This window comes from Rhyacophila brunnea, unplaced genomic scaffold (genome assembly GCF_057557595.1).
Source record: "Rhyacophila brunnea isolate RB1 unplaced genomic scaffold, BYU_Rbru_1.0 scaffold_9, whole genome shotgun sequence".
NCBI lineage: Eukaryota > Metazoa > Arthropoda > Insecta > Trichoptera > Rhyacophilidae > Rhyacophila > Rhyacophila brunnea.
The window spans coordinates 23,061,872-23,085,551 of NW_028233361.1; the positions used below are offsets into that span (position 1 = coordinate 23,061,872).

Genomic DNA, 23,680 nt, shown 5'->3' on the forward strand with positions numbered 1-23,680 from the left:
AACTTGGCTACACTTTGTGGCCAAATTTTGACAAGTAATTTTTTTCGCGCCCTTATTCACTTCAGTCCAGTCGAAATACATCACCGAAACTGAGAGTGATATATTTTTATTTTTTGTATTTTTACTTAAAAATAAGTGATACACCGTTAAAAATCTTCATACAACTTTAGATTGATTCAATTTGTGTACAATTATGGATAACCCTATCGATATTGTAGAGGTTAATTCGGAAATGTGGATGAAAAATGAGGAGATTTACAAAACTCAAATAGTGGACAGTGCAATCCGCAAAAAGGTAATATAATAAATAGAAATTTCGTTCACATTTCGATAATTAGCTTTCTCGTGAGATAAGTCGGCACATTGACCTTTAAATAACCTTCCTCAGATTCCACTGGTGAACGCGAATGCACTTCATCTTCTGCAAGACAACCGACTGGTTCGGTTCAGGGGAATGATTCAGGACATGCACAATCCGGAATTTTATTTCGAGTCGTTTGAGATAACAAATAAGACAACGAAGGAGTCACGCACGAGTTCGGGAAAGTATCGGGACACTTCAGATATTGGTGTAAGTGAAATTTTCAAATTCGCGTTGCAAAATAGAGCAAACCTGTAGAACTTTGAATATATCTTTGTACGCTGCGGGAGCATTTTTTATCATGGAGGTACCTCCATCTGTTAGCTAGTCATTAGTTACTTGGAGACCTAGCTTCTGGTACGTGACCAACATTCTACGACCCACACTTTTGTAGATTTGAAGGATTAGTAATCCATTAGCAGACTTATCTGTATATTGTATGTAGAGCATGGCCCCCACATCCTGACGCGGGCCCCCAGGTCAGCATCTTTGATGGGTACCCTTAACTATCTAAGGTTAAAGATATTGTTTCCCAAATGGTATTACGTGGAGCCCTAGGGTTTCGTGAGGTAAAATTATGCGGATTCTGTGTGTTTTTAGGGTTTCTATTTATTGAAAAATAAATCCACTTAAATATTGAATTGACAGCACTCGGCATCATATGAAGCACCGATTGTGGTCCCCTTTGATAACCAAGTTACATGTGACCCCTCGTCATATTGGATAAATAGCAGGAAACAGGAAACACACTAGAAATAAAATTCTACACGTTAAATTATCATTTTAATTAAGTATAAAAATCCTCATATCACATCAAATTCTATTGCACAACTACGTATTTTAAAATGTTATACCCAAAGAAAAATAGCACCCGCAGACGACTTTTTTTACTATTGCAGAAAATTTGTGGTATGTAGCCTGGGGCCCCCCCTTAAGCGCAGGCCCCCGGACTAGAGCCCTGTCAGTCCCCCCTCCTTGTGGGGGACATGATGCAGAGTACGGTTTAAATGCAGTTTACCCACCCAATCATTTCCTATGAAAATGTTGATTATTTGGTGGGTGACTTTGGGAGCAATATTGTAATATTAGTTGATGGTATTTTTTAATAGGAAAACGAAGCAATGAATTACAACTCATCCAGTTTAAAGAGTGCTGAGAGACAAACAATGGTTGCGATATCTCTACCCGGCTTTAATGATTGGGCGAAGAACATTGAAAACGAAAGTAGCGTCTTACCACATCTGAAGCATCCTCCGGGTACATCCAAGAATGGGAATTGCAGCTCCAGCTCTTACTCAAACCTCAAGAGAACTTTGGAGGAGGTGGATAGTGGAACAGCCACTGACTCCATGGATACCACAGAGAATGGAGATAGTTCTAATAATGACCGAAAAAAAACTCACAAAACGGAGACTTCAAACGGCACCAACAATCAAAATATCTCTCATGACCACATTATTAATTTTCCTCTTCCGGATGTCGAAGGGAAAGTTTGTCTGATCAAGGTATTAATTAGTACATAGGTAATTAATAACTATAATCTCCTCCGCTATGTGGAGGCCCATATTGTCGGTGTTTTGTAAAAAGGGCGAATTAACAAAAATGCTATTTTACAGGAGGATTTTTAACTTTTGACATTTATTTGTTTATTACCTGTGGATGATTATAAATATCTAACAAGCTTATAATAAAGCTTAGAAAGAATTGTCATTATAATAGGCATTATTATATAATATTTTCAAAGGCCTAATATATCACATTCGCTTTTTATTTGTAATTTTAATTAATTTAATTTTAGTCGATTATCGTTTTTTAAGTACTTTCATGTGGGATACAAATTCGCCGTTTTTACACAACAAAGCTAGTGGGGTACATATTGTATTTTCATTAAAATCTTGATTTCGCCAAAATGGTTGATTCGCCCTTTTTACAAAACACCGACGATATGATCTTATTAGGATCGGATATGGTCGAAAAAAATAAATTAATTACTTGCATTCATAGAATAGTAGTAGATGTAAATTTATGCCAGAGATATTATTCCATAGAGGTGTTAATTATCTGTAATTATTAACCACAGATTCATAGGGTTTTCTCCCTGTAAAATGTGGATACAAGGAGCCCGTGATCGACATGTGGCCTTGAGTTGCTGTGCAGATTCAAATCCCACATTTAGCAGATTCACATGTTGTTTTTTCAATGTATCTGGATCCAAAACATGATCATTATAGGTTGGGCAAAGTTAACAATTACTGCAAAAAAAAATTGTTAATAATCTGTCTTTGGGAGGCAGCCACAATCATTAAATTTATTGGGCCTGTACACGTGCATGGATTTACTAACAGCAATTTAGTGCGTATTTTAAATTATCGTGACAATACACGTAAATTTGCTGACTGTCTCTCCAATCTCATTCTTCAAGAGTAAGCGAGACGCTATGTTGTCATTTTATGTTACTATTTAAGAGATCGTAAAAATTGGTTAACCTCAAAATTAGTTTCTGCCCGTGTAGTTCGTTTTTTCGCTGGCAGGTTCGCCACTATCGTTCTACTACGTAGATCCAAAAAATCCCAACTGTCACATGAAAATTCAGAAGCTTCCGAACTTTTTTGATTCATGGATGCAATCTTGCAACTGCAGGATAATACATGTTTACACATTCATTTTCTTGTTATGGCCGCGATAATACGTACTGTCAGCAGTAAATCCATGCACGTGTAAACAGGGTATTATACTTTCTATCTAGAAGCAAACATGGTGAATAAAATATATATATTTTTTAGTTATAATGTACTGTATGAGTCGCAGATCACTTCTAAAAATGGTAATTTACCAATTTTTTGGATTATTCTGATTCTATGTTTCTTTTCCCAAAGGTATATCATGATGCGGACCTCTTGAAATTAAATGATATGGTCGAAATAGTAGGATTCCTCTCAGTTGACCCTATCTTGGGGAGTGACTGGAACGGGAGCAAGGAGGAAAAAGACGAAGAGATGGATGTAGAGACACTCACACATAACCCGCCCCCGAGCTTAGTTCCCCGAATTCATGCTGTTCACATTGAAACGTTGAAGCATTGCAATCCATTAATGGAGGCAAATTTCGATAAAGGTAACATAAAATCTATTTTATTTGAGTTATTCTAAATTGCTTTCTAATTAATCAATTACAGGCAAGAACTTCAATGTTTTAATTAGACGAGTCACGAATCACGCTGATCGTCGTAAGTAATTGTCAACCTTAAATAGTTATTACTATATACTCGTAATCGATTAGTTTTATGTTTACTTTGATTGGTTCGGAATGGGTGTTGAATCTTTTTATTTTGGAAGACAACTAGTGGCAGCTAGTGATTTTTGAAATTGCAATTTTTGAAGGTGTGCCAGACACCTACCATATTGAAATACGAGATCTTTTCGATGTTGTTTTTGATAGGATAAAAGTTTTTTAGAACTGTCTCATTAGCCGGGTCTACACTCGGGACTTTTCCATACGTCTCACGAATTGAACTCAGGGCATGCGTCGTCGACCTTGAAATCGGTTTGAAAATGGCCGCCATTTTGTGATGAAAAAACTAACGCACTGCGATCCGACCGGCTTGGATTTCTGTTCAACACCCCAGCAGCTTCGTATTTTTTCGGTAAGATTCGGGTCGTTCGTGCATTTGGCTGTCAGTTGCGTTGTCAATAAATGTATTTATTTGAGTCTATTTGATCATATTGGATGCATTTTAATATTGGAATATTACGATTTTTTGCAAAATGTCGACTGAAATGATTACAATGGATTTTATTGAGAGTAAGGGCACATTGCGCATTATGGGATATAACCATAAAGACTATACGAACAAACTGAAGCGCAATGATGCCTACATATAATTGGCAGGAAAATTTGGAATGTCAGTTTTAGGGGTAAAAATAAAATGTTTACGGTTATACTTTTCCAAGGAGTACCATAAAACAAAGGAAACTAAGAGTGGCGCTGGGGCTGACAACAAGCATGAACCCTCGTGGTTTGCATATGAGTCAAATGGCATGTCGATAATAGGGGTTAAAAATAAAATTGAGAGCTTGAGTTCGTATTTTTCAAAGGAGCTCCACAAGACTAAGGAAACAACAAGGAATGGAGCTGGGGCTACAGCAAAAATGAACCCTCGTGGTTCTCATACGAGTCACTGTTGTGTTGTATCGAATATATTATCTAGTTATACTAGGTATTCAATGACATATTGTAGTATTGATGTGTCGTATTATGTATAACGCCCACGGTGGCCGCGCGGCTTAAGCGTTGGACTATTATGCCGTGGGTGCCAGGTTCAAATCCTGGGTCTGGCAAGTACACATATTGTTTTTCAATTTGTGTGTGAGTCAGGGTAAGACCTAATAGTTTGAGCAAGTGGCTGACATCCATTTTTCCTTTGACATCCGTGTAATGTTCTGAAAAAGGACGTTTTCATTTGATTCTGTTGCCCTCATTATTCCGAACAGTAGTCAGAAAATATATTATATCATTAAATTTAAATCTCTTCAACTTAAATTGATGTAATTACAATATACCTAGTATAATTGTAATATTTATTTTGACAATCAGAATTATTCGTATGACGTTCGGGCATAGAATATTTTATTTGCGAGGGTGAATATCCATACAAGAATAAATATCATTAATGTAATACAAAGTGCACCGAAAGATGGCACTAAACTAGTTCCATGACTGGTTTTGTCGTCAGGACACACTCAATTATGCTTATTTATTACAAATATGATTGTGATAATAAGTTTAAAAAAATAACTAATATAATTAAGTATTTGTTATTCCAAATTTTACTGTTTTCTTTTAACTTTTTACACTCGTTTCCCGTTCGCTCCGTGGTGGGGCTGCATTACCGTGAATAATTTTATTCATCACCTGCGAATCTATTTCGATGTATAATCTATGACTCAACGAAGTGTAAGCTGTGATGAACGAATGTAGACAGTAAAACGGATTCATCTCCTCTGCGCATGCACAAAACTTCTCGGTGTAAAACCAGAATTTAAAAGTTGAAGAGGAAGTCGGCGTTGAAGTGACTAAATGGGGACATAGCTATTGACATTTGGAATTGTCTGTATATATGTAATATATTATTTGATAATTAAAACGTGTAGTGAGTTAAGAGCATACATAAGTGAAACGGCAAATAATTTTCAACAATAGGTGGGACGAAATTTCGAACTTGTCGCCAATCGGAGAGCGGTAGTCGAGGTGTGAACATGTCAATTTGTATTGTGATGGCGTCGGAGGAATATATTCTTATATCGTGTAAAGATGACTAAAAAACATTACACATGTACTCGAAAAAGAAAACATGTCAATAAACATATTATTATTACTAATATAACAATAAACATAACATTAAATGGACACATGTTGAATTTTTATGTCAAATTACGTTTTGTTCGGCACGCGTCATTTGCACAATCCACGGGTTGCATAGTCACGATCTTTTTAGACTATGCCTCAGCTGAAGTCCCTTAAGTCTTTCTTCATTTATTCCGTTTTTAAATGATTTTTTTCCTTTTTTTTAGCAGAAATCACCTCAGAGCCATAATTCATATCTGTAATTGCTTTGTTCTCAGACCAATATGGTATCATACTTTCTGTTCGGTGCATGACATTCAACATCTTACTCATGGTAAAAACGATTACATATCACAGTTTCCATTATTTTGTAATGGTTTTATATAGTGCCGAATTAGTGAGATTCTACTGTACATTGTTTTCATTTTATGTTTGTGGGCGTTGCAATAACTTAATTTTATAAAATTAATTTCTTTAGCTTCTAGTATGAAGGAAGCGAATGAATGCAGAGAGCATCTCCGAATCGCATTGTCACAGTTACTTTTTGGAGACACCTTAGCTGCCGACTATCTCATATGCCATCTCATCTCGTGCGTGTGAGTAATTTCATTCAATACCTTCGTAATGCCGATTCTTTATCCAAACCTTCAAGTTGATTTTAATCAAAATCTCTTGTTGTTTCCAGATATGTGCGAAGAGACGTTCTAGCCCTAGGAAAATTCTCATTGAACTTATCAAATATTCCGACTGTACGCTACCCGCAGTACACTGAAATGCTGTACAGCATCTTACAGGACATTGTAACAAAAAGCTACTATCTACCGTTGACAATTGATAATGTGAACACATACGAATTTTTACCCAAGTTAGTATACATAATGAATTGTATGAAGTTAAATAAAGATATTCTACATTGTACTTCATTGTACACCCACGATGGCAGAGTGGCTTAAATGTCGGCCTATAGAGTCGAGGGTCCCAGGTTCGAATCCTGGGTCTGGCTAGTACACATATTGTTTTTCAATTTGTGTATGAGTCAGAGTATGGACCTAATAGGTTGAGCAAGTGGCTGACATCCATTTCTCGTAAAAACAAAATTCTGTCAATACAAACCTCCACTCTGTGGAGGCCCATATGATCCTATTAGGATCGGACATGGTCGAAAGTACTTCAGTGACGAAGGATGGAGGGAGGCTGTGGATATCCGATATAAATAGTGCACATGAAATTTTGTGAATCGTACTCATTTGTATCCATTGAACTAAGAATACAAATTACAGATGGTAGTGGTTAATGTTTAAAATTCAATTAAAACGTGTGTAAACTAAGCCATATGGGTACTGTTCGGTTATACGGAATACAGTGGAAAACACATTTTGAAAATAGCCGATAAACTGGATTATTTGTTAGGTTAACCTAACCAAACCTAACCTAACCCAACCTAAACTAACCCAAATTAACAAATAATCCAGTTTATCGGCTATTTTCAAAATGCGTTTTCCGCTGTATTCCGTATAACCGAACAGAACCGACATATGTAATAGATAAAAAATATTCATCTATATAAAATATCTCAAATTATTCCATTAAATGATACATAATTTTACATATTTTATAGATAAAAGAATATTTATTATCGATTATGGGTTGGTATACGCAGGGTTAAATTGAATTTAAAAACTAATCACCGCCATTTTTCGATATCCCGAATTTATGTTTTATCTTTATGTTTTTTTTGTCATTTCAAAAATGTAAAATCAGGGCTTACCTGTATTTATTAATGTGCAGAGGAATAGTGGACAAAACCATCCACCACCGAATACATGGTTCACGAATCCGAATCCCATGGTATTAAATAATATGTTTTTTCGTTTCTAGGAAGGATTATACATGCAACCGTCTGACAAGTGGCATTCTTCAGTTGAGTAAAAATACTCACCTCATATTGGACGAAACTAAATTACAGCCGGGTCAGTTGAACAGTTCAGGTGTACTAAATATAGGCGCTCTGGGAAATATGATGGAAACTCAAAAAAATCAGTACGATTTCAAGTTTTACAAAATGGACTATGATTGCGATATACCGGTTCTTATACTGTCAGAAGGAAAGTCACTGCTTCCGGTTAGTATTTATTGTGAATAATTTCCAATTATATATTGTTTGCAAAAATTTTCTTTGAGATTGGTTAACATATCTAGTCATTTACCATAAGAAACAACCTCTACAAGAAATATTCAAAGTTGGGCGGGCGCGTTCAATAAAAGACAACTTGGAGAGGAGGGGTATTTATTTAAAAAAGGACGATTATAATGTATATGTTACGCCGAATGTGCGAAATTGACTATTACATGAAATGGGCTAAATTTTGGCTAATTCATGTAATAGTCAAGCCTGTTGCCTTATTCATGAATTAGGTAAATTTTCTGCCGAGTACGTGAATTCGCCAGGGTATGGAATTCTTAAACTGTCAACATGACAGTAAAAAAGATAAATTTAATACGGATGGTTTTATTAGTTATAATTGGACATAATATAATATTATTATTATTAGGTTAGGTTAGGTTTTGTAATTCTGAATTATTCAACTGAATGTCCATTTTGAGGTTAGCTAACAAGTGTTATCACAAACATACAATCGACCATTGCACGATTAATACCCAAGCACGAAACAAATTGCGAAAATACCTTTTAATAAAATTCTTCCGTTATCATATTATAGTTAACACCACCGGAGCGCGACCATCTATTTTGACCATAGATAATATACGTACATTTTGACCCATGCATGAGCATTTGACACATTTAGTTTAGTTGCAAAAAATACCACCGTAGCGCTACTATCTAATTTGTCCAATGCATGAACTAGGCAGAAAAATTACTGCCGAATTCACACACTCGCCAGATATTTTGTCTAATTCATGAATAAGGCAACGGGCTTGCATTTTTCTTGATTTAGGCAAAATTTTGCCCATTTCATGTCATAGTCAATTTTGCACATTCGGCGTAACATATATATATCATCATAAATTGCCAGGTGTTCAAAATTAAAACTAAGGTCATCTCATATAAATAAAAAATATGAAATGATATGTCAAATGTTATCATGTCGTCGCTATAGGATTGGTTTCCCGAATATCCGTTTTTGTCGAAATCGACCTCTTAATGCAGAATGTTTTATTGTATCTAATTGGACGAGAACCATCCCTTTCTTTAAATTACTTTGTAATGGTAATGAATACATCAATCATATGCTGTAAAAATAACAATTTAAATATCTCCATGTATTTAAATATAGGATTATGAAATTTGTTTTTCGTCTCCTGAACATTTGGTCTATTCGGGAAACCAATCCTACAGTGACGATGTGGCGCCTTCACTCAGCGGACAACTTATACTGGTGGAACTATAGTACTGTAGTACATTAATTAGGAATATAAATTTTGAAATGAAACCGGCACCTGTTACCTGCAGCTCTGGTAATGTAATCATTGTTCCCTCCCGCTCATTGATGGCTTTCTCTTCTACCTGAAGCCTGAGGTACCATGTGACCTTCTCAGAATTTTGGTACGCTGACTGAACAAGCATGTATTTTCCAATTCTAAAAGCTAATCAAATGTGTATAGAAGCTACTAAATTGAAGCCAATTACAAGTATATAAAACCATCAGAAGTCAGTTCCGGCCTAATCCGCAATCGAAACGAAGAGGAGTCAATTTAGAGAATGTTAGAACATATACAACCAAAAGTGGATAAGCATAAACAAAGCGCAAAAGTCATCATTTGGAACAATTATGTACATTGAGAAGACTGATGTTTGATCACTTCAAATATTTTAAAACGTTTTTATTAGCTTGTATTCTTATTTGTCCGGTGGTTGTTTATCCAGTACAAATCTTGCAATCGATTTTTAACTAACTTCCCGACTAGCTAGACATTTGAAACTTTTAGAATATATCAGAACACGATGCCAATGCATTCTTTTAATACTTTTAGACATCTTTAAGTATAATTGACTTCATTTTCAGTTAATTCTGATTTGTATGAAAAGTTATTTCGGAAGAAATCCAATCCACTATTATTGGTTGCTCCTAGCAACTAAATTATTATTATATACGTGCGTTACTATGGAAATCAATGTGACATTTCAGTATTGTATATTAATTGTTTGTTTGTTTTTTATTTACTTCATTGCTTCATATTATCAAGTACAAGTTTGAGCATAATAATTCAACAGAAAATTTAAAAATGTTTTATGTAAAAAGTTCTTTTTATCTTGTAATTATTTATTACGTGTTCACAATGACGTCATTGCATATTCACAACAGAAACTTATGTGTACTACTTTGCCAATCCTTAAGGCCATGCATTAGTTGAGACACGGTCTAAAAAGATCGTCGCTAGGCGATGCGCGGTTTGCGGGTCGCGGGTGCAAATGAGGCATGTCAAACCAAATATTATTTGTCTCATAAATCCAACATGTCGTCCCCTTATTGCAGAACTAGCCTAACTGATTTTTAGACATTTTACAGGAGAGCACTTTTAAACTTTATTTCGTCATTAATTTGAAAACTGTAAATATAAAAAAATTGATTTAAATATATGATAATGCATTGGTTAAATGCTTTGTTTATGTGAAAAAAAAATACCAAAAAGTATATTCCGTCACATATTTTATGCAGATAGGCTACTTTTGCACTACAGTATTTGAAATCAGCACTATCTTATTTGAGTTAAGCTTGTTCTGCATAACTATTAGGATATAGTTGTACTACAATAATTCAGATCAGAACTATCTTAATTGAGTAAAGGTATTTGAACGCGAACATAATGCAATAAAAATGGTACCTTAAGCGCATTAGGAAGTTAGGCTAAATTTGTATAGCACTACAAAATAAAAATTATATCTCACGACATAGTTTTTTTATTCACAAAATCTACCAAACACTTCAATGAACATGGGTACTTATAATATACTGTAGTTATTAATGAAAGTTAAAGTTCAATAAGTTATATAAATGAAAAGGCAATAAAACCTATTACTCATAAGCACTATTTTTAATTTAATCACTGTCGGTTTCATCCCTATTCACTTCTTGTGGTAAGGTGATCAGTCTTGTATAGAAAGAATGGTAGTCAACAGGGATTATTTTCTCCGGGCAAAGATACATTAGGTCACAATGTTTTAGCTTAGCTATTGGTATGACCGAACTTCTTACTGGCATCAATTTGAAGTCAGTTATCTTTTGAATTAGTGGTCCACGGCTGCGCTCAGCTGCATTAACTGGTGCAGGCGATTCTTCAAAGTTGTACTCGATTTGGAGTGTGTGTGGATTTTCTGGCATTACTGAGATTCATTTTATCTTTTGCCAAGAAAATTTGATTCCACGTTCATCCTAATCCCAATTTTTGGTTGTTGATTTCAAGCAATGTAGGCGTAGGGTCTCTTCCTACATGCTGATCGTGCTATTGAATACCACTAGCTCGGTGTATATACTGGTATTTTCTTGGCAGCCCTTTCAATAACACTATGAATCGAATCAACTTCATTTTGCGTGTGACCTTTTTCTGAAAAGATATGTGTTATTTTACAAGAGAAATTGGCCGCACAGAACATGTATATACAGTACATGAAATAGATACAATTTTTTCCAGCACGATTATCTGAAAAAAATATGATTTCTTTTATCCCTTCCGATACCTGTTGTTTGATGAAATCAAAGACACAGCTTCCAAATTTCACACACTCCTCTCATTCCAATTGATTCATGTCACATAAAACAATGACCTTGTTGTGATCCTAGATCATAAATACTGAGATTGTATGTGGCATACTTTCGTTTATGTTTATAGTATAGTTGTGCGGCTTCTGCTCTGGGATTTGTAAGACTTGTTGTTGCGCAATAGGAACATTTTATTTAAGTTTGCCTGCTCCTTGACATTTATTTTAACTTTCGGGTAATTTCTTTATTTTTTAAATGAGTATCATATTCTGCTTTCATAATATCTTTTTCTTCATTACTGCTCTGCTCATATTTCAAGAAAAAGTCACACTGGTCCTTCTTCGGAGTAAAGAATAATTAAATTCATTACAAAATATGCCTCTATATGTAGGTACATTGAAGCAATGGCTACTGTTAAGCTTTTTCCTTCGTAGTCCTTTTTATATAGGTCAAACATCTTTGTTATATTTAATGCTGCATCCAAGTACTGCTTCGTGGTCTTTTTTCGGCAATAATGGCTGCTTACTGTAGAAAAACTGTTAATGTGATCCCTCACGTTTTGCTTCATGTGGTCGCTTACCGCAAATATCCTCTGCAACCCTCTGCTGTCATCAGCAACCGTGTTTTAATTAAGGTGGTATGAATTCTTTGCAGCAGTCTTAACCATTTGATAACGTATGCTCAATGAGTTTTAAAACAATTGGCATATTTTAATCTTGTTAAGATCTTCTGAAAGAAAATTTGAGTTGTCAGTCATTTTACGATGACTTCTTTCTCGACCTTCACTTATATCAATTGTAGTTCTTTTTTTTATTAAATTCAACGAAGCGGTTCACGTTGATTATTTATATCACCTAAATTCCAAAACTGATGAAATATTGCAATCCTCTGTCCTTGGGTAATTTTTATAGAACAACCAAATTTGCATGTTTGAGGAGAGGGTTCCTTCATTTGACGCTCACATATTACATTGTTTTTCCAGTTTATAAATTCGTTTCCAGAATTTCGCTACTTTTTATTACATTTCTGCGCCACAGAGCTTCATTATGATGTCTTTTCCTAGTCTTTTTTTCCCTGCTTGACTTGAGTTATACACCTCTAGGACAGGTGCTGGAAGTCGATTTACAATATTACCAATACCATTTGATGAGTTTTCATCACTGTGTGATGATAGTGAATGCTGTGATGGTTCATAGTCTGATCCACTGTCGGTAGAAAATGGGTCCACTTTCCCATCATTATCAAAGGAATCAGATGTCGAAAGAACCTCTTGATCATCCATAAAATTATTGCAAACCTTGTCGATGATTACAGAGTCTGAAAATATATACATCATTGAGCTAATGTGCGGGATAGAAGCAAATTGCAGTTCTTATTTCAGTCAACAAAGTGTTTATTTTTGTTGTAAAAGTGAACAATAAAACTCATAATTACCTCGTTGTTCTAATGTAAAGTGGGCCACTGTGGCACTGATTTCTCCTTCGTTATTTGGAGTCAGCGGGATCAATCGATTTGGTGTTGATTGAACTCCAGTCATGCCACTGATTTCGGTAGAAAATGTGTTAACTATCTCATCATCATCAACCGAATTAAATGTGAAAGGAGCCACTAGATGGTCCATAGAATAATTGCAATACTTGTCGGTAATTACAGCATCAGCGTAATTACGTTGGCAGTTGACATTGACAGCAAACTAGTACAAATAAATCCTAACTACAATAGAAAGAGGCGATATTGCCAACGTGTAGGTGTACTTTTGCGTGCAGAACTAGCTTAACGTCAGTTAGGCTAATTTAGTTCCAAAATATTTTTAAGATTGAATTTAGGCTTGGAATGATCTAAGCTGATAACTTTTTTTATATTGATAATTCAGATACGCCTGTTCGGACTCCAAATAGAGAATCAAAAAAGGAATTTTTCTATCAAATAAAAAAAAAATCACAAAAAATCAGTTAGGCTAGTTCTGCAATAAGGGGACGATGTGTCCATTTAATGTTCTGTTAATTGTTTTATCAGTGACAATAATAATATATTCATTGACATGTTTTCTTTTTAAAGTAAATGGGTAACGTTTTAAGTCATCTTTACACGATTTAGGAATTATTACGGCCGTCGCCATCACGAAGCAAAATGACGTCCTTCCAGCTCTACATGCTCTCTCAGAATGGGAGCGAGTGCAAAATTTCGTCGCGCCTATGGTAGAAAATTATTTGGCGTTTCACTGATGAATCACCTTAATATAATTTTTTAAATTAAAAAACATTTAAATACTCTTGTCTAAAAATGGTAAAGTAATTACCAAGGTACACACAAATTTCTACTATAGTGCATAAAAAATATATGAAATAATCAAACATATAATCATGTTTTAATTAATTCAAATATTATGGTTTTTGTCATCCGTAATTTTTTCTCAGTGGTGCAACAAACAATACTAAATTCAAATACATACATACCTATTTTTCTCAACATTTATACAAACTTTAATTTAATCATTCAGGAGTGAAAACAATGTTCATGATGAAAGTGTTTTTCTCTTTGGTTCACCCCAGATCTGCAGTTAAATGTAATACATAATGGGTATACAAATTTTTATGATGTAATTTTAATTTATAAAAACTTATTTTTCTAGAGTGATTTCCACATCTCAATAGTGCCAGAAGAATCATGTATGGAATTGATAAATGAAATAGTTGACAGTGTTAAGTTTTATTTGAACAAAGATCTCTTGAAGAAAATCCGAATCTTTTTGACATCGATGAAACTGGCTGATTACTCCATAGAAGAAGAACCAAAGGTATGTTTCCTCAACCGTATCAATTTCATGATTGTCACCATCAGTGGCGCACCCAGAATTTAATATTGGGGGGGGCCCAAGGAGGAGAATGTAAATTAGTCCTATGGGTTCTTTTTCTTCTTCGCAGCCTAATTTCTCGTCTATTGGTCTTTTGTCTATTGCACTCGGTGTACCTACACCATGGTCCCCACATCCTGAAACGGGCCCTCAGGCTAGGATATTTGGTGGGCCCCCTACCTACCGCTAATATAAATGGCAGTGTGAAACACTACATTAACGTTTTTCAAATTGTGTTTTAGTTCAAATTAAGGGTACTTATACAGTGAATTATTAGCGATTTTTAATAAATCTACTTTAATAATACAGCTGTCGAGTATCGACACATAATAATCAAAAAATATATTGACAATTGTGCAATATATTTTTTGATTGATTTGAGTAATTGAAAATGTTCTTGGCCATGAAGTATAATAGCGCCCGCAGATGACTTTTTTTACTATTATAGCTAATTTATGATGTGTGTTTACCTCACTTATCTGGTCAACCCAACACGCCGGGCCCCCCACAGCCCGGGTCCACAGGCTAGAGCCCTGTCAGCCCTCCCCAGCCATGACCTACACCACTCCGGAATTCGGGTGGACACCGAGAATTTTTTGACAGTTAGATTAGGGATTGGGTTTTTAAAAAACCTGACATTAGTGTTACGAAAGTTTTGTTTTAGAAATTAAAATCTAAGATTTTTTTCTAAAAAGGGTGCTGGAGAATTATTACAAATTTTTTTGCCGTGTTTTTATTTGTCTAAGCCCAAAAGTGTCTATAGTTTATTGGGTTTCGATTTCAATGTTTAAAATCATTCTGATAATTTTTATTTTTGGGGGGTGCCAAGGCCCCTTAGCCGGGGGGGGGCCCTGGGTGCGCCACTGGTCACCATATTCTTTTCTATTCGCTACCATAGTGCACCTGATAGATATTTTTGATCCAGGCAATAAAACTCCCATTATTGCCTAATCTGCTTTTAACTAAATTTTTTAAAAATAATGAAATCAGATAAATTCTACTTTTTTTTTAAATAAACTAGTACAGTAGGTTCCCACTATGTGCATTTTATTTACAGTCTATTGAGTGCTGCCAACCCAGAGAATAATAACTTATCTTTAATTACCATCACCAGATGATAGATCACCGTCTAGTGTTGTACACAAAGAGTTCATTAGACTTTAACAGTCCAAACAATTTGTGTTGAGTGATTAGTTTTCAACCACCCTTAATAAATAGTCTGTCATGTTCTGTTCCCCTTCACGTTTGACGATTTAATTTACTTCATCTGTATCTGACATTGTGATCATTGAATGAATGCAATACCACTTTAGCTTCTAGTGGACCATGTATGAGCCTCCACAGACTTAGTGAAAAAATTTATTTACAAGGAATGTTTGTTAACTATTCGTTAAAACCCATTGAACACCAGATTGGAAAAAAACAATACATACGTAATTTTTGCCAGATACACAATTTGAATTCGCACCCATGGCCAACAAGCATATAGCCAACTACTCCAACATGAATCATATTGGAAAAGTGATTCATTAGTTTTTCGAAATAATGCCACCGGCTAAATAAACTATATTTGATTTTTAGTACGTCCAAGAAGATTTTGTAAACATGCGGAGAAACATGAATGGCGTAATGCAGAATGCAACCGCCGATGATCTTCACAAACTGCTGGTGCTGACCAGATATGTGGCGCTATCCCGAGGATATAACACCCTCACCCAAGAGTGCTGGAATATCGCCAAGGACATGGAAGAGCAACGCTCTACAAGATTGCAGAAATAATAATAAAAGGGCGCTGTCATCTTTGTCCATTAGCCTTCATTGTTATGAAGCATTTTTTCACATTTATACATACACATTTTGTAGTTACTGCCATTGTATTAAATAATTTTCGATTATGAAAGCAATGTGATTAGATAATACTATGTACTATGAAATGTACATTTCCTGAATATAATAAATATATTTTTAATACAACGACTTCCTGCGTTTTTATCAGTATGTAATAAATGATTTGGCTTTTGTAAAGTAGTTATTACTATTTCTATGTTTATTCCCTTCTGGGTCAACTGGAATGGCAAATTTCGAAACTACATACATACATATGAAGCTATTAGTTTCAAAGTCAGTAATCTCCATTTTTAATTTTTTTGATATTTTTCTTGATTGTGATTCTGTAAGTGTTCCATTGTATGTATGTATGTTAATAAAATATCAAATCCAGACCAGTTTCTTATTTAAATAGAATTAAACCAGAGATTGATTGTAAAGTCGTTTATATTCATCAGCCGCCATTTTTTATATTTTGCGACTAACTTATAACATTATTTTATATTAATTTTAAGGGCGATTTATTTTACTGCTAGCTTTTTTTAATTGTTTAGGTAAAGAAAAGTTTGGGAAAAGAAAATATTCTGTTTGCAGTTCTAAATGTGCTTAGTGGTTTTTTTGCGAATATTGTGAATCTTTAAATTTGATTATCTTAAAACATACATCTGTGCAGTAACTGGGGGTCGGAAACCTTTTATCAGTAGATTCCCGGAACTGAATTGCAAGGAACTTCGTTTATTTAATCAGATTTATTAAATGACTGTTAATGTTGTCTCCCATGCATAGATAGTATTATTTTTCAGTCAATATAAATATTTTAATACAAAGTTTGCATAATTATATATACATAATCTCTATATATATAAAAATCTCGTGTCACGATGTTTGTGGTCGAACTCCTCCGAAATGGCTCGACAGATTTTTATGAATTTTTTTTATGTATATTTGTTAGGTATGAGAATAGGTCAACAAGTATATTTCATACCGAGTAAGTGATTAGGGTATCTCTATCCAGAAAAATTTTCTTTTATTTTTTTGACAATTTTTTTTTTGTATTTTTTTTATTATTTAACATAAAAAAATACTTATAATCCCAAATTTTCACCTTCCTACCCTTACCCTCCCATTTTTTAATCGCGATTTTATTAGTTTTGTATGAACAAATTTAACCGTCGTTCGTATTTCAAACAGAACGAAATTATTTATGTTGTTGAATGACAGATGGCGCTACGTCCGAGAAGAATTCAAGAGAAGCGTCGCGTCATTTTGACATTTCATTCGGCATATCACAACGCAGTGCGTGCAAAATTTTGTACGATTTATTTTAATTTATCTATTTTTATGTGCGTGTATTACAGTGCACAATGCCAGCAAGACGCAAGGGGGGCCATTTGGGCCGTCGAACGAATAAAGCAACAAACATGCAAAATAGTAGAGCAGAAAGAACAGACGAACAAATCCAACAAGACAACAAAAACGTGCGTGTAAGCATGTCGCAATTGCGTGCATCTCAATCACAAGAGGCACGAGCTGAACGAAATCAACAACGACAATTGGAACGGAGCCAAGCGCGCCGGTTTGTAGTTAACACGCGCAGAGCAAATGACCGACAACGTCAATAAGTACATCGAACATTTACATCCGCTTCGTTCCTTCGTCTCGCATTCGAGTACTTAGAGAGTACTTCGAGATATTGAATATTCCGCTCATCCGAAAGTGCTGATTGGTGCTATGGACAAAGAATGTCCCCATTGTCATGCGCTCAAATTCAAACATGAGTCAGCCGGGATGTGTTGCGCATCAGGAAAAGTGCAACTACCAGAAATTGAGATACCACCAGAACCATTGAACGGCTTGCTCATCGGCACGGTTCCAGATTCAAACCTGTTCCTGAAGTCCATTCGCACATTCAATTCATGCTTCCAAATGACTTCGTCCGGAGCAACAGAAATAGTTCACAATACTGCGGCAAATGGTCAACAATTCCATTCTACGTTCAAAATCAAAGGCCAGGTATACCACAAAGTAGGCTCATTGCTGCCAATGCCAAACGAACCACATACATTTTTACAAATCTACTTCATGGGCGCGGCGGTGAGGACATCAATCACGTGGATGCACGTTGCGGCTACAATAGCCTCAATTAGCCTAATGCCAGGCGCATCGTCGGCGAACTGGACGCCCTGTTGAATGAGCACAATGAATTATTGAAATTCTTCAAAGCACACATGCACGAATTGCAAAGTGACAATCACGCTATTGTCATCAATCCTGATAAAACACCAGCTGGAGAGCACGTACGTCGATTCAATGCGACTGTTGTTGACGACATTGCTGGAATCATGGTTGGCGACCGCACATCGACGCGATAAATCGTGATTCGAAGAAACAATAATCTGGAGTTCATCGCTGACACACACCGTTCATACGACGCTCTCCAATATCCGCTAATTTTCCTGAAGGGACAAGACGGATATTGCATAAACATTAAACAACGAGATCCTGTCACAGGTAATTCATTCATTATGAACATCATTACTCATTTTGAATTGAGAAAATGAATGGTTGATGTTTTTTTGTTTTTATCGGCGGTCATCGTCTACAGCGCTCTATTCCTCTTTCTGTCATAGATCCCATCCCCACACACTTACGATACATTCGTTATTTTTTATTTAACAACCAAAATATTCACTAGAAACAGCGCTCGAAATGGAAAAATTTACGAACCGGAGCGCTCGACAGTTTTCTGAAGATTTTTACATAGTAAAGTTATCAAAGTTTATGTGTTTTTTCATAAAAATAAGTGTTAGATTTTCTATTATATGGCCTATCCAGCTCAGACGGTCAAATTATCTATTCCACGAGACGGAGCGAACATTTTACCGATTTCACGAATAGGAACGGCGCTCCGGTGCGTTCCGGTTCATTTCGAGCCCTGACTAGAAATAATTTATATGGCAGAACAACGTTTGCCGGGTCAGCTAGTAATTATATATGCATGTTCAGATATACTTGTAGTTCTACTGAAACATTTCGCAGCCCTCCCCCTCCGCTAAAGCCCTGCAACCCCCCAGGAGTCCACTACCCATGAGTTTGGGAAGAACTCATTCAAAGCATGAGATAGAAAAACAAAATCCAATCCATCCATTTTTGTATCACTGTCGGTTTCTCTGCATAACGTGATTTTTGAAGCTGGTTTCCTTTAGCCAAATTATATCTTTTAAAAAACCTGAGGTGCAAATTCGGATTGAATTTTTATTTTCTGTTGACTCAATATGGCTATATAACATAGATAATGTGTACACATTTGCCATAAAATAATTCTTTATGGTTGTCTTATCTGTCATGGTATCAAATATTCTGTAAGTACCGACTTAAATTATAACTGCTACAGTAATAAAGCTTATCTGTTGGTGTGCTAGATTCAGAGGTGGGAACTACAATTGAAAATACTTTGTAGATTATTCTGTAAACTTATTTATTTACTGCAACCTTCAAATACACCAATATTGAATGAGCGTCAATAAACTGTGAACAATTTATTGTCAGAACGAAGGACAAGCGTATTTTTGACACGTTTAAGTTTATCCCATATTCTTCCACACTCAAGATCGGTTGCCTGTTACTCCACACCCTTTAGGTATTTCAGTTCCCATCAGTGTTGCCAACCGTACTAATTATAGTACAATACTATAATTTAGAATTCGCGGAAAATGTAAAATACTATAATTTTACGCAAATACTTATGCCAAGAATACTATAATTTTGAAGGATTCGAGACGAAAAATGTCCCTGCACTGTAATTTTTACCCTTTTGTACCATAATCAACATATATATATAGATGGCAGCACTGGTTCCCGTTATTTCTGAATTCCCTGGTCAGCTTATACGATATGTAAACAGCTATTATTGCAATCAATGACATTAATATGGACGAAGCATCTAGAAAAAAAATGACACTCACTTTTTTGTCGGGTCTGCCGAATGGCATAATCTGTTCTAACGCCATTACAATAAAGGTGATATTGCTATAAATTCCTGATGATTTTTGTCGGGTCTGCCGAATGGTTCGGTTCGAACGGGTTCGCTCAAATGAACATTGACACTAGAAACACTGTTCTAACGCCAGTACAATAAAGGTGATATTGCTATAAATTCCCGATGCCTGATATTGTATAATGGAAATTGCGTGACGTCTACCTATACATGTGCGAATTGACTTGCTAGCTACTGTATTGATTGCGTTGTCCATTAATAATGTCATTGATTGCAATAGTTTAAAATACACACTAAGCTGGCTTTCACATCTAAAGTTGCCTCGTCTGCTGCACAGCCATCTAGGAACGTCGATGCATATGAACCCCGCACATCTACCTAGCGACAGTCACATGTAACCTCTCGAAACGTATAGATATTTCGATACGGCGACCGATGACCCGGTATAGGAATGACCAATTCGTAGATGTTTGTTTGCGTTCTGGCGTCTTCGACTCACAGCCCAATAGGCATGCGATTTGTTGATAGTAGCAATAGATGTTTTTTTCAAACAAAAAAGTCGCATTCGACCAATCTGCGAAGCTCCATTTGGCAATGTGTGTTTTGTGAATAACGATGACGTCACATCGATTTAAGTGAACCTGTTACAGACGAGACGAGATTTGATGTGCGAGCCGGCTATTGGTGCAAGTAAATCCATGCATGTATACAGGTGCGCTAACATTCATTGTAGGATGTATAGGATTTAAAATAAAAAAAACATAAAATTAGAAATAGATTGTTGTCTTTTTAATACTTCATTAGGCATAGTGATAAGGTTATCCTTGTACATAATAAAATGAAACAAAAGTAATTATATTTTAATAAATGCAGGATACGAAACTATAACATTAAAAATACTATAAAGCTTATCACTTTTCACATGGTCATAATAATTAAATGAGTACTAATGCATAGTATTTATTGCGAGATTAAAAATGATATGTTTTAAAACCTATCCCTTATTCGGGAAACTAAATTCTATATAAAAATAAAATATGATTTGTCTATTAGATTAAACTGGCCAATGATTTTACATTTTCTCAATGTAATAATAACGAACAACCATGACAATAATTACGCTACCTTATTTTTATTCAAATCTATTACGAAACTAAATATTTATCGAATACTTACTGAAAATTTTACTGAGACATTCTCCGTTTATAGTTTCTTCTATAAAATATGGCCGCAGACGAATGCAAGGAAACAATTAAATTTTTCTCAAATAAATCATAGAAAAATAAATGCTCTTATGAGTATTTTGTACAAAAATTAAATGTCCATGACAATCTAGCTAGATTTAAAAAAGAGGTCGAAACACTCACTTAATAATTGTGTCATTTGTTTTCAGTATATCATTCCTAATGATAAATATATATACACAAGTAGCAAGTGATCCAAACAATATTAGTTTGTGTAAATAATCTCATGATTAAAATAATTAAGCAGACGCCATAAAATTTAGAGCTAGCTTGTAAAAGGAACCACCGTCTTATTAATTAAAATGTATACGAAAAATAGAATTGATAGGCATGTAATACGTTTCTGTACTTTGATTTCTTAAAATATTCAACTAAATTACTTATAATCCTTAGATGTGAGGTCAAGCGAGAGTCTGGCTTCCCCAAGACCTCATGGATCCGCCTCGACATAATTTTCTTCCGATCGTTTGTACGTGAAATCCGATTTTCATCAACGCCTCATGGTCTAAGATTTTTCTTCCGTCAAATATATATGCCGGCTTGAACATGACGTTGTAGAGTTTTTGGAAGTCAAGTGTTTTAAATTCGTCCCACTCCGTGCAGATGATGATGGCGTGAGCTTGCGACGCTGCCGATAATGCCGACGAATGAATCTCAAAATTACTCGTTCTGGCCTCTGCCAGTTCTATCTTTATTTGAGCCGGTTCCACTTTAGGATCGTAGATTTTGAGGGTAGCTCCTTCGATGAGTAAAGTTTTAGCTATACAAATCGCTGGAGACTCTCTCGTATCACCGGTATTCTTTTTAAAGGCGAAACCCAGCACTGCTATTGTCTTATCTGACACAGTGTTGAACAATGATTCGATGATTTTTTTGGTGAACCTCGATTTTTGATACTCGTTCAAATCTATAACTTGCTGCCAGTACGCTGCGACCTCCGGTAGATTTAAACATTCGCATATGTATACCAAATTTAGAATATCTTTCTGAAAGCAGCTTCCGCCGAATCCCACCGATGCCTCCAGGAACTTGTGACCGATTCGAGAATCTTTACCCACAGCGCGAGCCACTTCGGAAACATCCGCTCCCGTAGCTTCACAAACCGCCGATAGAGAATTGATGCTGGATATCCTCTGCGCGAGGAATGCGTTTGCCGCTAATTTGGATAATTCTGAACTCCAAGTGTTCGTAGTGATGATATTTTCTTTCGGTATCCAGTGCTCATAAACCCAAGAGAGCTCACGAATAGCTTTTTGACCTTCCGGAGTATCTTCGCCGCCGATTAGAACGCGATCTGCGCCTAAGAGATCAGTTATCGCACTTCCTTCAGATAGGAACTCGGGATTCGACAGTATCTGATAGTTGACGCCGGGTTTGATATTAGCAGTTAATATTTTCATGATACTTTCGGCTGCCTTAACGGGGACAGTGCTCTTTTCGACGACTATTTTATTACCCGTCGCGATGTCTGCGATCATCCTCGCGGCTTTTTCGACATATTTGAGGTCGGCCGCCCTTCCTTTTCCATTCCCGAACGTCTTTGTCGGCGTATTCACCGATATGAATATCAGTTCGGCTTCGTTGATGCTCTTGTCGATTTCTGAAGTGAAGAAGAGGTTGCGGCCCCTGCATTCTTTCACGACTTCGTCCAGCCCGGGTTCGTAGATCGGCAGTTTGTCGGAGTTCCATTGATCTATTCGTTCTTGACTTTTGTCCACGACCGTCACTTGAATATTTGGACATTTTAGTGCAATAACACTGCATGTTGGACCGCCAACGTAACCTGCGCCCAAGCAACATATCTTCGTGATAACCATGATGCGTAATCTAAATAATAATAGTTAAACAACAGCAAAGTTTCAAAACAGAACTGTCAATTCACAATTGCACAAAATGTTTATCAACGTGGCAAAAAGTAATTCTTAGAATTCTTCTAGAGAATATTTTTATCTTTGTCACGTGAAGCACATGAGGCTTTCATACAAAATTATATGATTACTGACTGGAACACTCGATCGAAATATTTTTAATAAAGGATTTGATCTATATTTTATGGCAGTGTTAATTTGACATCGCCGGCCGCGGTTAAGCTTGTGTCAAACTATTTTGACGTTTGAAGTTAATCACCCGGTGCCAGGGTAGCCAATTAAAAACTATTCAATTAATTTTACACCTTTCAAATAATATACCTACCTATTCAAATTACAAAATTAATTTATAGAAAGACTTTCTTGGTTATCCCAGCATAGCTAGGCACCTATATCCCTATAATATCAATCACAATATGAAATAATAAAATTTTGTGGAAAAATAATAAATACTTACCTACAGCTT

The 23,680-nt window shown here is 35.7% G+C and overlaps 2 protein-coding genes across 2 annotated transcripts; one reads left to right on the forward strand and one right to left on the reverse strand.

Annotated features, from left to right (window-relative positions):
• The first annotated feature begins 5 nt into the window (after nucleotides 1-5).
• LOC147063410 (mini-chromosome maintenance complex-binding protein) lies at nucleotides 6-16,255 on the forward strand. Its single transcript, XM_085960074.1, has 9 exons — nucleotides 6-295; nucleotides 389-571; nucleotides 1,471-1,866; nucleotides 3,238-3,475; nucleotides 6,183-6,300; nucleotides 6,390-6,569; nucleotides 7,583-7,826; nucleotides 14,057-14,221; nucleotides 15,860-16,255. The coding sequence occupies exons 1-9, from the start codon at nucleotides 194-196 to the stop codon at nucleotides 16,055-16,057; spliced, it is 1,824 nt and encodes a 607-aa protein (XP_085816200.1). The 5' UTR covers nucleotides 6-193; the 3' UTR covers nucleotides 16,058-16,255.
• Nucleotides 16,256-20,871: 4,616 nt separating this feature from the next.
• On the reverse strand, nucleotides 20,872-23,491 carry sgl (UDP-glucose 6-dehydrogenase sgl). Its single transcript, XM_085959716.1, has one exon. It carries the CDS (start codon nucleotides 23,161-23,163, stop codon nucleotides 21,748-21,750), a length of 1,416 nt encoding a protein of 471 aa, XP_085815842.1. The 5' UTR covers nucleotides 23,164-23,491; the 3' UTR covers nucleotides 20,872-21,747.
• Between the last annotated feature and the right edge of the window lie 189 nt (nucleotides 23,492-23,680).

Excerpts from the sequence above, each read along its gene's own strand:
- LOC147063410 (XM_085960074.1), top strand. The coding sequence starts at position 194 with ATGGATAACCCTATCGATATTGTAGAGGTTAATTCGGAAATGTGGATG. Across the intron at positions 1,867-3,237 it reads GGAAAGTTTGTCTGATCAAG|GTATATCATGATGCGGACCT; the intron begins GTATTAATTAGT and ends CTTTTCCCAAAG. Across the intron at positions 6,301-6,389 it reads TGCCATCTCATCTCGTGCGT|ATATGTGCGAAGAGACGTTC; the intron begins GTGAGTAATTTC and ends TGTTGTTTCCAG.
- sgl (XM_085959716.1), bottom strand. The coding sequence starts at position 23,163 with ATGGTTATCACGAAGATATGTTGCTTGGGCGCAGGTTACGTTGGCGGT.